The sequence below is a fragment of the Pantherophis guttatus genome, chromosome 10 (genome assembly GCF_059756535.1).
Source record: "Pantherophis guttatus breed Tessera chromosome 10, ASM5975653v1, whole genome shotgun sequence".
NCBI classification, from domain to species: domain Eukaryota; kingdom Metazoa; phylum Chordata; class Lepidosauria; order Squamata; family Colubridae; genus Pantherophis; species Pantherophis guttatus.
This window is the reverse complement of record NC_142072.1, coordinates 30,185,454-30,201,628: the sequence shown is the minus strand read 5'-3', so window position 1 is coordinate 30,201,628 and position 16,175 is coordinate 30,185,454. Positions and strand designations below refer to the sequence as shown.

At 44.8% G+C, this 16,175-nt stretch overlaps 1 protein-coding gene across 2 annotated transcripts in view; it reads left to right on the top strand.

Moving 5' to 3' along the window:
- The window catches only part of GRIK3 (glutamate ionotropic receptor kainate type subunit 3), a 397,845-nt gene that overhangs the window by 322,611 nt on the left and 59,059 nt on the right, over positions 1-16,175 (top strand). For both annotated transcript variants that reach the window (XM_034413166.3, XM_060691366.2), the window contains exon 10: positions 8,421-8,624. In XM_034413166.3, the coding sequence (XP_034269057.1) occupies positions 8,421-8,624 (204 nt within the window). The remainder of the gene's footprint in view (positions 1-8,420; positions 8,625-16,175) is intronic.

The following is a 16,175-nucleotide window of genomic DNA, read 5'->3' as shown; positions in this document are numbered from 1 at the left end:
TCTTCATCAAGAAAGAAGGCGCATCTATTGAGTATGTGCTCATGTATGTGGACGATATATTATATTTTAGCCAACATAAACATAAGTGCGATGAGTTTGCCGAGAGGTTAGGGAAACACTTCACACTAAAGACCTTGGGAAAAGTGAACAAGTACCTAGGGGTCCAAATCAACAAAACACAGAAGGGATTCAGAATCTCCCAGAAAGAAAGGATATTGGAACTCCTACACAAATGCAACATGAAGGATGCCACACCGTGCGAAACACCCATGAAGGCTGACTTCCTGAAACATATGTACGACGAAGGTGAACCATTCAAGGACAATACACTATATAGATCCGTCATTGGATCACTATTGTACATAGCTAAGTGGACAAGGCCAGACATCATCCTTGCGGTCAACCTTCTGTCTAGGCATGTCAGCGAGCCAAAAACATATCACTGGGAGGGTGCAAAACGAATTCTCAGGTATCTAAAGTACAGCATGGACGCTTGCCTATGTTTAGAACCAGTAAACTCCAGAGAACCTATCTTAACTTGTTATGCGGATGCTGACTGGGCAGGGGACACAAAGAGCAGGAAAAGTACTTCTGGCTACATATTCTTCATCAACAACTGCCCGGTGCATTGGTATACCAGAAAGCAAAATTTGGTAGCTACATCCACAGCGGAAGCAGAGTACATCTGCCTGTCAAAAGCAGCCAACAACTTAACATGGTTCGATGACCTGCTTTCCAATATATGGACTGAACCAGCCTACCCAATAATTATACATGAAGACAATAAAGCGGCTATAGACATATCCACGGTGGACGCTGTGGGTCAAAGATCAAGACATATAGATATCAAACACAAACACGTTAGGCAGTTATCAAACATTGGTTTCATCAAAGCCATACATTGTGAGACTGTTGAACAAATTGCGGACATCCTGACCAAACCCTTGCAGAACAAACAACATGCCTACCTTACTTCAAAATTAGGTATACATATGCAACACACACACATCTCTAACTGTTAGGCATTTAGAGGGGGATTTGTTACATATAAATGCCTAACATTGTGCACCCATGACAGGGCAAGGGTTAACACCACCCATCCCACCTAGTCCTTCCCTTGACCCCCTCCTCACCTTGACTCCGCCTCCCAGGTATATAAGGCGTTGCCCAAGAGTCCAGAGAGCACTCCAGATGTTCACCTGTAAGAGATAAGAAAGATGTAAATAAATATCTTTTGAATCAAAATATCCTGCGTTGGAGTTATTGGGCTAGATCCTCGGAAACACGCAACAAGAACGTGATTTTGGATCCACTGAACCAAATCTTCCCTGGTGCCAGGAGCACCAGGGAAATATCAGAGGACTGGAAAAGAAATGTTTTCCTAGCTACGAAAAAAAAAGGGGGGGGGGAGCCACCATATATATTCAATTGTTTTCATTCCCAAACCAAACATCCTCTCCTCTGCCTTCTCCTCAGAAAGAACAAAGTCTTTGTTCAAAAAAAGAATAATTAAAGAATAACTAAGCCTCTAGAACAGCACAAAGCAACAAGGTCCTCTGCACTGATATTGTTCCCAAGATACCCCAAAAATACCTGGTCAAGAAATATCATCTTAGAAACACATAAGATTAACGAAGCAGTGGAAATAACAAAGCAGCAACTAACAGCTATAGCAAAGAAGACCAGCAGATTTAAAGTTCAAATTGCACACTATAGGCAGACTCTACAATTTCAGTCAAATCAGAAAGATTTCTACCAATCCATTCAATGGAGAGAATGCAGTGAACCAGTCAATGCCTGACAAAGATGAAACAGTGCAATTCTGAATGCAGCTATTGGACAACCCAAGCAAGAATGCAGCCTGGACAAAGGAGATTGAAAAGAATAAGAATGTCGAAGCGTGAATCAGCCTCGTCCCCCCTCCCCCGGGGAAACTATAATTAATTAGAGGTGAATGGATCTTGTTTTCCATGCTGTATACTTTAAAGAAAGAAAACCCGAAGTATATTCTAAGAAACATTTTATTATAAAAATAGAAAAACTAGCTAACTACATTTTACCGGCAGTTGATCACAGGGACGAACAAAGGAAGTATAAATCAGGAAGTTAGAAAAGAAAAAATGTAGACATGCGCAGTAGTCCAATGTCTCACAAGACCAGTCTTATCTCTGTTACTACAGATAAGTTCTCTGGCAAGCTACCGTAAGTTTTAGGATGAAAGCTCAGCTGGCAAACACCTAACGCAATGACAACCCCTTCTTTGTCAGTTGAGCGGACATCAGGTACTGCCATCAGATAAGGCACATCTTATGCAGATACTCGTGCTGAGCTGCTGGAAGTGGTTTGTTGAGCATGTCAGCAATCTGATCATGTGTAGGCACATACTGCAATTTTACAATTTCACTAATTGTTTTATATTTTTGTAACGGATGTCAATGTGTCTGAACCTAGAACACGTGAAACGTGATTCAGAAATATAAACCACAGATTCATTGTCTTCCATGATGGTGATTGGTCGAATCGGGAATGTCCAGATATCTGTGACCAAAGCATCAAACCACGTTAGAGAATTACATGCATCTGAAACACAAGCATATTCAGCCTCAGTAGATAAACAAGAAACAAAATTCTGTTTTCGCACATGCCAGTAAACAGGACATCCATTTAAGAACATCATGTAACCTGAAGTACTTTTATGTGATTTCTTATCGCTCGCCCAATCAGAATCTGCATAACAACATAATTCTGCATAATCAGTATGTGTTGGTTCTAACAATAACTTCATATTTTTAGTGTGTTTTAGGTATTTCAATAATTTCTTAACACATGTCCAATGAAACTGTTTTGCCTTACCTACGTGTCGGGACAAGAGATTAACACTAAGTGCAATGTCAGGTCTAGTCCAACTACTAATATACAACAGTGACCCAATAACTGAACGATAAAGTGTTTGATCCTCAAACTCAGGACTTGGTTCATGTGCCAGGTTGTGAAAATCTGTTTGCATGGGTATGCTTCCTGTATTAGCATCTTTCATGTTGCAATGATGCAAAATTTTTCAATTTTATCCTTTTGTGAAAGACTAAACCCCTTCTGTGTTTTGACAACCTGAACACCTAAATAAGTGTTAACATAACCTAAAGATTTCAATGTGAAATATCTCTGCAAAGCTTTAGCAAAATTCTCACTCATCTGCTTATTTGGACCAATATAAACAATATCATCAACATAAACAAGAACTATCTCATACATATTATCAGATCTTTTTGTAAACACGCATTCATCAGTTTCGGACTTAATAAAGCCCATTGAATTTAGTTTGTCAGTAAGACATAAGTACCACATTAAACCAGACTGGTTCAGACCATACAGACCAGGTATCCCCTTCTTGCTGACGGAACCCTGGAGGACCTTTTACGTAGATCTCCTCATCCAGGTCAGCATGTAGATAAACCATGTCAACATTGAACTGGAAAGCTTCTAAACCAAGAATAGTGACAGTGGCTAAAGCAATTTTTACACTCTCAGTCCGGACTGTCGGTGAGTAGGTATTTGTGTAGTCCTCAGGATAACATCGAGTGAAATCCTGAGCTACAAGTCTGGCCTTGTACAACGACTCACCATTTGGCTTCTTCTTGATTCTGTAGACCCATCAGGTGCCAATGACTTTTTTGTTTGCTGGAGGTTTTGCAGGCATAAACACCTTAAGTTTCTTTAGACTGTCCATTTCAGCCTGCATTGCCTCATACCACTTCTCTTGCTCTGAATCAGGAAGATGCTTGATTTGTGTGAACTTATCAGGAGGAAGTGTAACAGTACAAATCAAAGGCAAGGGTGCTTTTGTCAGTTGCCACAAATATCGCTTTGGAAGGATCCCCTTTGTGGCCCATTTGGAACACCTCGGAACAGCCATCCATTCTTCTTCCGTTTTGTCCTCGTCTTCACCATCATCGCTAGCGTCAGCATCAGCGGCTTGCGAAGACGGAACATCAGGTTGAGAAAAACTAGTGGATGGAACATTTGCCTGTGAATCTTGATCATCAGACTGTGAGGCATCAGCAACATCATCTCTAGGAAAATAAACTCCAGGATCATTGGAATGAATCCTGGACCAGTCAGCATCTTCCTCAAAATTAGCGGATTGGGAAATCATTACTACATGTTTGGAGTCAATAAATTTGATCCATTTTGAATTATCATCAATACCCGTAAATCTCATCCTCTTTGCTGCTGGACCTCCTTTCCTTCTTTGAGCTAAGGGAATGTTCACCATAGCGTATGAACCAAAAATATGGAGGTTTTTGAGATCGGGCTTGTACCCTTACAACATGAAGAAAGGAGTCTGATTTATTACACTACTCCAAGTATGGTTGACAATATAATTTGCATATTTAATAGCTTTACCCCAGTATGGGATACTGTGGTTGGCGTCTTCTAGGAGACAATGCATCATGGTTTGCAGGACCCCTTGTCGCCTTTCTACCACCCCATTATGCGCCGATGTATAAGGGCTGAGGTCTGATGAAGAATTCCATTCTTACACATCCAGTCCTGGAACCGCTGAGACATGAATTCAGCACCACAATCACTTTGAATTCTGGCGATGCTTACTCCGTGTTGGGTATAAACAAGAGCAGCAAAGTCTTTAAAGATCTGAAAGGACTCAGATTTTTCTTTCATAGGATATCAACAGACAGCAAACACCAACTTTGCAGAGAAGCTGAAAAAACAGTGGACCATCTGCTTAGCTTCTGCAAGAAGATCGCACAGACTATCTACAAACAACAGCACGACAAAGTAGCAACAATGGTGCTTTGGAAGATCTACAAGAAATATCATTTGCTCGCAAGCAAGAGTTAGTGGGACTAAAGAATAGGCAAAGTCATAGAAAATAAAGAAGCTTAAATGCTCTGGAATTTAGAATTCAAAGACAAGCGCCTGCCACATAACACATCAGACCAATGGTGGGATTCAAATAATTTAACAATCGGTTCTGTGGGCATGGCTAGGTGGTCATGTGACTGGGTGGGTGTGGCCAACTTGATGTCACTCATGGCAAGGTGGGGCAGCACCTTGCTGTGAGTAATGTTGGCCATGTCCACTCAATCACATGACCGATGCTGCAGAGACAGGGAGATTTCCTACTTTCCCCTCCCCTCCACCCTTGGGCTGGCAAAATAAAAGCCCATTTTAAAGAGTATTGCCTGCCTGCCGAATACTAGCAAAAGGAGGCTGGGGGGGGAAGAGAAGGGCCCAAGGAAACACCCTGTTTTCCACACCACGCTGGATCGGGATGGGGAGGTGAGGGGGAACAAAAAGCCTACTCAGTCCATATGTACTCACCAGCATGACAGTGAATCTCTCTTCCAGCTCGCCAATTCAGGCATTGGGAGCTTGGCTAATTTTCTTCTAGCGCTCGTGCAGGGAATCCTGGGAGCGGCCGAATATTGCATGCTTTTCACTCCAAGCAGCCCAGACTGAAAAACACATGGCTAGGGTGGAGGAGTGGTCCTTCTTAACAAGCTCAAAACTTTTGCTGCAAGCCTGAATTCCCCGCACAAGAGCTGCAAGCCCAGCTCTGGCTGCAGACATGCAATTATGAGGGCAGGCTTTTTCCAAGGCTAGTCATAGAGGGAAACAGAGATGAGTGTGCCAGAGTACAGGACTTCAAGCTCTTGTGCGAGGAACCCAGACTTGCAACTCAGTTTTGAGCTTGTTAAAAAGGATTTCTCCTCCACCCCAGTCATGCATTTTTAAGTCCGGGCTGCTTGGAGTGAAAAGCATGCTGTCAAGTCCCAATTTGGGGCTTGCCATACCTGGGGGGGTGGGAGGGCACGGAGCTGCAACTATCAGAGCTGGCAAGTCCAACAGCGAGCAAGGCTGCGGCTGCGGTTGTGGCAGGACACATCAGGACAGCACTAGCCTGAAGCTAGCATGGCCCTGCTGGGATAACACTTGCCTCACTGGTCAGGAGGCTGCTCACCTGCCTGGCCAGTGTCAGAAGAGAGGGAGGCAGAAAAGTTCAGCCAAGTCTTCTCCTCCTTCTCGGCCTCAAGCAAACAGGCACATGCACCTCACAGCGTCAGGATCTTCTGTGAGGAGACGGTGCATGCCCAGAAGGTCCCGGTGCTGTGAGATGTGTGCATGCTCTCTGAGAAGGAGACGACTTGCCCGAACGTTTCCTGCTTTGGAAGCTGCCTTTAAGTAGCAAGGACAGGCTGTGGCAGCTGCCTTCCGAGCAGCTTCGGCCGGCCCAAAGAACAGGGCGGTGACAGCGGTGACAGGCCAGGAGAATGTCAGGACACATCAGGACAGCACCAGCCTGAAGCTCATCAGCAGGCTGTCCTCTTAGCCGGGTCTGGCCGCAAGTGGCACTGGCACTGGCAGGCAATGGGGTGCATGGCCGGCACGAAGAACAGGACAGGACTTCCGATAATGTGGTTGGATCCAGCCCGCGGGGGCCATCCTGGTCTACCCAATGCGAAGAGGAAACATGCCAGCAGTTTGGAGAGTGGTGTCAAGCTGGCCTCATCCACCCAGTCGGCCACATCTGCCCGCCCCCCACCCCCCCGATGTCAACCACAGCCCTGATGCGGCCCTCAATGAAATTGAGTTTGACACCCCTGCTTTAACACCACAAATATCCACATCTGTCTATTCCAGGTCCTTGGGAAGTCCTCCATAGGTGGACAAAAATGTCAATTCCACTCTGACCATCTGGCTGACTGTGTGACCAATCATATAAATAACAATGCTTTCTTTTTAAAATATTGGATCTTGATGCTAGTTCTTGTGAAAACTTCTGTGGAAACTCATGTTTCTGCAGCACACACAGTGAAGTGTCTTCCTGGGCCTTTGTTGGTGAATAAGAAAACTTATCAAAGTGATGAAAAGGGGCACTGGAAGGGAGAGAACTGACTTGGGTCTGGGAACAGCTATGGAAAAATCTAACAGACACTCACCCCAAACCTGCTAGGTTTTTTTTTTTTTTTTTTCTGTCCTTGGTCCTGTTACTCAAGCTCCTCAGAGGCCGTTTCTAATGGAGAGATTTGGACCTTGATGTTTGTAGAGCTTGTTTTTCTTACATGAGAGCAAAGACAATTTCGAGGGGGGGGGAGAGAGAGAGAGAATGAGAGAGAGAGAGAGAGAGAAAGAGAGAGAGAGAGAGAGAGAGAAAGAGAGAGAGAGAGAGAGAGAGAAAGAGAGAGAGAGAGAGAAAGAGAGAGAGAGAGAGAGGGAGGGAGATGCTCTCTTGTTCTTTGCTACTTTGTGTGTAATAATGCTGCTGGTGGGGAAAGGGGAAGAAAGGAGAAGGCTGCCTCAGTCCCTCCCTCCCTCCCTTTCACACCCTTCTGCTCATATATTGCAGCAACATGTTGGGAACAGCCTCGTGTTGCCCAACAGACGGGTCTGCTTTCCCCAGGCCCTAGAAGAACTGTGAAGATCTTGAAATTGAGGGCACTTTTGCTGATAAATTTATTAGCAAGCATTGAAAGCTTGCAAATTGAAAGCCTGGCCATTTCACTAATAAATTGTGAAACAGCCTCTGAATATGTGCCTTGCAGAGTTCAGGAATGACTCTGTGTTGGAGAGTGCTGAAGGAAGAAACCTTTTTGCACAGAGCCATGGCTGCTTTGTTGGTGTATAATATGGGCGGCTTTGGAGCCTCCTGGGGTTCAGGAGGCTGTCAGGTGCCTCCAGGTGCTCCCAGACATGGGTTACAAATCTGACCATTTTGCCAATTTCATAACACGTGGGATCCATTCCTGATACTGTCCACATTTCTCAGTCATGTTACTCTTGAGACAGACTCTGGTCACAAACTTTTGTCGTCTGGTCTGGACACTAATATTCTAACACTATTGGATAGTGCAAGCCATTGTTTTTTGAGTTGAGTGTTGACTTCTACATAATGTGGAGAAAGAACAGTTCAAAGTTTCATGGATGCAGAAATCTGTATATGTGAGGAAGTGCTCGACTGGACACAAAGAGAGATATCCACCAGCAACCTGGTCTTCTGCCATATGTTTGAGCACTAAGAGCCAGAATCCAACGTAAGAAGCCAGTGTGCTTTTAGTGACACTTCAGAATTCTTAACTTTGCTTGAATCTGATCAGCCAAACCTGCAAAGCGTAGCTATTTCTACATATCGTAATGCTGGGATGTGGGGGTTTTTATGATCAAGTTGGTTAAGAGGTTAATGCCAGCTGGCCATATGCTTGGGGGACACAACTCCCTGGCTCAGTCTCTCTCTCTCTCTCTCTCTCTCTCTCTCTCTCTCTCTCTCTCTCTCTCTCTCTCTCTCTCTCTCTCTCTCTCTCTCTCTCTCTCTGTGTGTGTGTGTGTGTGTGTGTGTGTGTGTGTGTTGAATTCAATACCTGTGTACTTCATGTGATTGTGTTATCTTTTCTGGCCATTAGGAAGAGCCATTTGTCATGTTTGCAAAGTCGGACATGGTTCTATCTGGGAACAGGCGTTTTGAAGGCTACTGCGTGGATCTCCTCTCAGAAGTCTCCCGCATCCTTGGCTTCTCCTATGAGATTCGACTGGTGGAGGATGGGAAGTACGGAGCCCAAGATGAGAAGGGCCAGTGGAATGGCATGATAAGGGAACTGATTGACCACGTAAGTGAGAAGCCTTTTCCATCAGAGGAACTTTCTCTCGCAGCATCCTTCTTTTTCTCTTCCTCATTTGCTTCCTAAAATACTTGTTTAAACTGGCATGAAATTCCATGAGAAACCATACTCAATGCAAACTATGAAACCACTAAATGTAAGCATAATAGGTAAAATCTGTAACAATGGTCAGATATAAACAAGAATTGGGGAAATTTTGCTTTACCCTATCTTTCTTTCCAACACACTTTGGCTGTGGAAATTCAGGGTCTATGGGGGAAAAAAGAAGCTGATTGCACTATTTCTGCCCTCTCACTCACACACTATGTCAGGGGTTGCACAGGGCACTAAATCAAGGGCTGCTGTCAGGCTCAAGAAACCAGGAGCCACCACGGACTTCAAAAGCACTGTGAGTTTATTCCATGTCACCTATATACAAGAATTGGATCTACTAACGGTCAATGTGAATTGGCACCAGATAAGAATCAATGGACTTCAAGGGGGACTGGACTTGGGTCTCTTTTGGGGGTGTAGCAACTCCAAACTGATGATGCATTTGACCTCTCCCTCAGGCTCAGCCTAGTCATCTCCTGCAGGCATACTTACATGACTTACGGCCATGCTGTCTGGCTTCACCGAACATACCAAGCCTTTATCAGACCACCCATCTGCTCAGGACTGGGCTTGACTTGAGCAATGCTTGAGTGAAGTGCCTCTTTGAAGTTGTCCTGGGAAGCAATGAAGTCCCCCCCCCCCGATCCAAAGAGCAAAGCAGGGCAGCCCTGTCCCTGCTCTGGACTGCTTCCAGGGTACTTTTGTCTTAAGGAAATGCAGTATCCTGGGTGCTCTCTGAGCTTAGTTGTTTTCTTGCAGATGTTTCATTACCCAAACTAAGTAACATGATGAGATCTATGCTAGATGTTGAGCATAGATTAATTCCAAGATTAAGATCAGTCCATCAATTAAGAATCAAACAATCAAGAAACTGTCAATCAAGCTAACATTAAACAATCCAACCAAAAAACCTCCAAGACTGCTCCCACCAACACTCACAGGGCAAGCCGCTAGAATATAAATTGTGAGCAAACCCAATTTCTTACTAATACCGATGAGTAACAAATATCTGCATAAAAACTACAAAGCTCAGAAAGCACAAAGACTTCTCATTCCAACCCTGAGCTATAGATATTCTCCTTTATTAAGGAAAATCTTCAGGAAGGCCCCAGCAGAAGTGCCTGAACAACGCAATATGAAGCCAAGCAGAAGTGCTATTGCTATCTTGCTTCCAAACACTTTGTGGCAGGTGATGTTTCTGAATGCTTGACAGAAGTGAGGAACGAGCAAGGGAGAGCAGTTCTCTGGTTCATCACAATCAGATTTGATATTTCCAAATATGGGCACAGCTCAGTGGTGGGTTCCTCCCGGTTCCGCCCGGTTCCGCCGAGCCGGTAGCGGTGATGATATGACTTCACCGAACCGGTTCTCTTTGTTTGGGAGCTGGGCCCTCCTGCCCCGCCCGCATTATTCTTACCTTTTATTTGGCCCCGCCCCCAATCTATTCGCTGCCTCCCGAGTCCCAGCTGATGGCTAGAAGGAAAAAAACTGTTTAAATTCTTGCCGCGGGGCTTCAAAGGGCCACCCAACAACTGATCAGTCTTAAAAGGCAGTGTGGTGGTAGACCGGTGCCTCCAAAAACAAATGGGTAGACCGGTACGCTCCAAGAACAAATGGATAGACCGGTACAGCTCTGCAAGCAGTTAAAAGCCTGGTAGACCAGTACCTCTGCTAAATCCTAAAGAATTGTCACATGACCATCAAACCACACCCACAAAATAAGCCATGCCCACAGAACCGGTAGTAAAAAAATTTAGAACCCACCCCTGGCACAGCTGGACATACCAGGCCAAAGAAGCCAGGCACTTCTGGCCATCACTGAGGCCATGCATTTTTTTTCACAAGAGGTGTGGCAGTCAGGCAGAGATCAGGCTTTCTTCTTATCTCTTTTCTTCTTTTTCTGATCCCTTTCCTTGTTTCTCAGCAGCAAGTTCAGTTCTTCACTTTGGCTCCCATTGTATCCAGCAAGCTGCCTGCCATGTAACACTGCCAGAAAAATGTTGCACCCCAAGATATATGCTGCTAATGGGAGATGCAAACTCGTGGAGAATGAGCTTAAAAAGGCAGTCACCCTTTCATGGGAATTGAAGCATTTGGAATTCTGACCCAAAGGTGCTTTTTCAAGAGGCAACTGGGCTCTCTTTGTTTTTTCTTGAAGATGTTTCACTTCTCATCCAAGAAGCTTGGACAGAGGCAACTGGACAGTTCTGAAGAAAGTCCAGTTGCCTCTTGAAAAAGCACCTTTGGGATAACCATGACCTGAATGACTGAGTACCTCCATAGACATTTGGAATTCTGACGTTCCTCTCTTGAAGACATGGAATGGATCTTGGTGAGGCTGTTATCGAAATAAGTCCTTCGTCATGAAATCAAGCTCTGATGTTGCATTTCCCATGCTTGTGTACATTGGAAGATGAATATGCTTTATGGGGATGGATAATTGGAACCCAAATATCTGGTAGCCCTAGTCTGATACTCTACACTATGCTTTTTATTTATTTAGTGAGGAAGGAACACTCGGCCATCCATCCTTTGCTTCTTCATTCTCCCTTGGAATTGTGGCTTATCCTGTACAAACATGAGCTAAGAAGTCATTTTCCAATAGGAGAAAAGGCTTGAGAGGGTAATTTAAAAGTAATACATTTTTAAGCACACTTTCAGAAAGTAATCACCACTTACAGTTATTGAAAGCATTTTTTGAAGTCAAGTTTCCCCCCCAAACAACCTTCAAGCATTAATTACCCGCCCTCCCCCTCCTCAACGCTAAGTGGGCTCCCTTTTAATTGAAGCTGTAAATGATTTTGCTCAGAGTTGCACGCTGCATAATCAGGGGAAGATAGATGGAATCCCAGAATCTCAGCAAGCCAGAATCTGGATGCCCAAGCTGCAATGGGACTCACTTTTGTCAGTTTCTGTCAGCCATTTAAAGAAAAAAAAATCAGTTGGCAAGGTAGGATAACCTCAGAGCAAATAGACCTTATTCACCTTGATTACCTGGGGGAGACATATCCTTCTCCAGCCATCTCTTTATTAATAGGGTCTCCGCCACTGACAGCGTCTTTCAGCCATTTGATGATGAACCTGAGCTCTAAGAGCAGAAAGTCGTAGGAGGCCTGGCCCCTTCCTGGACACTCTAATAATTGCATGTAGAAATGCATGGAAGGGCTCACTAATCTCTCATCCCATTCTGTGTTTTTCATGCAAATTCACGGCACAGCTCTCCTCAGACTGAGCCTGTAGAGGAGCACAATGTAATTAATGGCATAATTACCCTCTGAATGCCATTTCAAGAGGGCCATGAATGGCAGAGCAAGGGAGAGGAGCTGATTCTGCCTTCCTCAGAGGGCTTCAGTCACCCTCACATCGCTGTAGCTGCAGGGGAGCTTCTGGGTGTTTTAAGGACCATCAGGGACATGTAATGAGGACCCTGGGCAATATCGGGCTGGGAGTGGGGCAGGGAGCGAGGCTCTCCTCAGGACTCCCAGCATTCTGGGTCAGGAGGAGACCCAGCAGAAGAGGCTTCAGGCTACCTCCTGCAGGGAGATATGGGACTTTAGCTTGCTTTCTGCCCCAGACAGGAAATGGCTCCCTTTCAGCCTTAGATCTGGACTGGGGCTTCTCAACCGGTAAGGCTGAGGAATCAAAATAGAAGAGAAATTGAGCGAGAAATGTGGAAAAGAGAAATCAGGTGCCACATTGCAAGCATACACAAGAGAGCATCACACAAAGCTTCAGAAGGCCAAGTCTGATGGACTTACCTGCATTTTCTTCAGGCACTTGGGGCTGCAGGCCAGATCCAGAGATGGGTCTTCAGGAGCTCACAGAAGGCCAGCTGGATTGGCCATCCTGATCACCATTGGAAGAATGTTCTCAAGAAAGGGCTCTTTCTGGGCCCAGAGTTGCCCCCAGACTCATATAACTGAATTGGCATAGAGCTGGAAAAAACTGCCCTCACCATCACATTCTGCAGGAGTTGAAGCTTCCAAACACTCTTCAAAGGTAGCTCCATGTGAACTGCTTTGCAGTAGTCTGGATGAGAGATCACAAGGGCACGAGGAGCAAGACTTCCCAGTCCAGGTATGGGCAGAACTAATGCAGTAACCAAAAGTGTGCAAAGGCCCTTCTACGTGTCAGTGTTCCAAGTGATGTACCCACAGAAAGGAGAACTCTGAGGCAGGCCAAGTTCCTGAAAGAACAATTTATTGGAAACATCATATTGGCACAACTGGTGAAAGCCAACGCTGAAGTTCCCACGGCTTTCACCTAATTAAAAAGTAAAAGTTTCCCCTTTCCCCCAAGTCACCAGTCACGCTGTCCAATCCAGTTGCTGGCTGGTTGCTTGGTTACTCACTCCTCCCCTGGCCAGCCACCTGTGTGAATGTCCTTGGTTTCCACAGGAAAGCTTTATTGTTTTGGCTACAAAGCCCCCCTCCCTCTGTTGTGTGGCAACCCTGAAGCCTCCAAGATGGCCTCAGCCAGCTGGCAACTTGAAAGCTTTGCTTTCTTCAACTTCAGGGTTGATACTACACTCTTGAGCAGGAGCCATGAGTTCAGGAAGACACCCCCCCCCCCAGATTACACATTGGATCTGTTTGGTACTGTGCCACCCTTTCTAGAAAAAATGGAAGATCTCCAGCAGAAGGTCTAAACGCTCAAATTCACTTGGTCTTGCTTGGGTTCAGCTGAAATCTGTTGCTCCTCTTCCAGGCCCCAACATCCTCCAACCACTGGAATGGGACATTCAAGGCATCCTTCAGAGGCCTGGAATGAAGATAAAAAGCTGAGCATCATTAGCATACCAATGACCTCATCCGATGTCTTCATGTAGATGTTAAACAGAAGAGGGAGAGAGAACTGAGACCCATGGCACCCCAAAAAGTAAAGGCCATGGCTGGACCTCTCCTCCCATCCATGCTGACAGTAATCAGCCCTGGAGGAAGAAGGAAAACCAGTGCAGCACCCCCATCCCGTAGAATCACCCTAGAAGCTTTCCCAGGGATGAGGCAGTAAATCAGAGAGAAGCCCAAATTAAGAGACTGCATTGTACCAAATTGAATGGGGGAGGGAGGAAGAGGTTCAGGATAGCCACATCCTAGAATTGCTCAGGATATATTGAGGAGGTTAGAAGGTTTTAGCTTTAATGTGGCAAGATTCTGTCCTTTAGGTGAAGCAAATATGGGATTGGATTCAGCTACATATCAATGTTTCATCACTCGGCTTGGACCTGGCGGCACATCATTTTGTAAGAGCCCTCTCTCAGACCTTCCCTGACTTGGTCCTTTAGGCAAGAAAGACTCTAAACGCCATTTGTAGTGAAAGGTATACTTTACTAAAAGCCAAGTGGTTTACAGTATAGCAAAGCCAGAAATGAAGTTCATGTGCCAAACTTTCCCAGTTAACTTTCCTCATCCAGTTCTTCTCCCTTGCTGGTACAATGAGTAGTTAGCCTTTCCTCCTCCCGATCAGCTCTTCCCCGTCCCCCATCATAGTTTATGGCAGACTGGCAGCTAGCGAATGCAAAGCTCAAGCGTAGGCTGGCAGTCCTGATAACCTCTATAGCACAATGTAAATTACAATCCTTTCAGCCACGTATTTTCTGCCAATGCCTTTGGATTGATATCAACACTGTTCAGATAACATGCACAATAACCCTGGTCCTTGAGGCTGTGGTGTTTCTCCCTAGGAATCAACAGGGAGCCCTTCTGGCATCTCCTAAAAGTCATGGGAATTCTGAGTGCAAGACTGATCCTGCAACCAGACCAAGACTGGCTGTAACATTGCCCACAGGAAGTGGATGGAAGCACCTCCTTGAGCACTATCACTTCCAACTATCATTGACATCTCTCAGATGACCTGGATGGTCTTTGAAGATGATGCAGTCTTGTTAAGTAACATCAGGATGAGTGAAGTGCAAGTACTGCCAGCTTTTTGCAGTGGCCAATTTCTGATTCTGTTTTTACAAAGATCATGCGGTTAATGGGGGCATTTGCCCATCTCATAGTGGAAAGTTAGGCTTGAGAGTGAGGGTACCAGATCTAGAATGAGGAATAAAAATTGCATCTAGGTGAGAGGAGAGTAAAGCTATGCCAAGACCACCTACCTCCTGTTTGAATAAAGAGGGGGTTACTTGAACTTTTAAATAACTTTCATCAGTGGGATTGATCTATAATGAAAGGAGAGGTTCACCTTATCTATTACCTAAATCAGGGGTGTCAAACTCGATTTCATTGAGGGCTGCATCAGGGTTGTGTTTGACCTCAGAGGGCCGGGGTGGCCATGACCATGGTGGGCATTTGATACAGGCTCAAGATGCATTTTTCCCTTCTCTTCTTTCTTTCCACAGTTCTTTACTATAACCATTTTCCTATCTCTTCTACCAGATATTATTGGCAAACATTTATTGCTTATTCTTCATACTCCACTAAACTTTTTATTTCTAAATTTATACCCCACCGTTTAATAGTAAATTGCTTTTCCAGGCAGAAAAGCTATTGTATTTTTATTATTCAACTAATAATAAAAATACAATAGCATAAATAACATGATAATACAAAATCTAACAGCAGAGGTAAATTTCCAGGATAGTAAATTGAAATGGCTGTCAATTATAGATTGTTGATTGTAGATTAAATGAACTTTACAGTATGTAAAATCTGGCATTAAACTGTAGAATTAACATAGGATGTTGCTTGTTTTCTATCCAGATATCCACTTATTTGAGGCCACATAATTGTAATCCAGTCCTCCTGCAGCATAGCAACCCATTTTTGGTCCGTTTTTGGGCAGCAGAGTGCTGCTGGAGGCCGGGAAGGTCAAAAATGGATCATGCAGGGGCTGCATGTAGCCCGCCCCCCGCAGCCGGTTTTGGTTGGCAGAGGCACTGTGGGCTGGTCCTTTGACATTTCCAGGCTGGCTCTGCAGGCCATATTTAAGCTCCCCATGGGCCAGGTCTGGCCTGTGGGCCTTGAGTTTGACACCCCTGACCTAAATCATAGATGTGGGCAGATCTTTATTTAAATAAATATGAAATACTGTTATCTTTCTTTTTAACAAGTCAAGTCAAATCATGGGAATGTTTGTGTGAGAGTTCATTAGAGAATAGAACATAGAATAACAGGATAGGATGGGACCTGGGAGGTCTTCTGGTCCAAAAGAGCAGGAGACCTATTCTGGACAAGTGGCTGTCCAATCTCTTCTTGAAAACTCCAGTGATGGAGCACCCACAACTTCTGAAGGCAAGCCGTTCTACTAACTAATTGTTCTCACTTTCAGAAAATTCCTTCTTTGTTCTGGATTGCATCTTTCTTTTATTAAGTTTCCATCCATTACTTATCTTGTCCTCAGGTTCTTTGGAGAATAGGCTGACCCCCTGTTCTCTGTGGCAATCGCTTAAGTATTGGAATACTATTATCATATCTCCCCTAGTCCTTTTCTTCTTTAGACTAA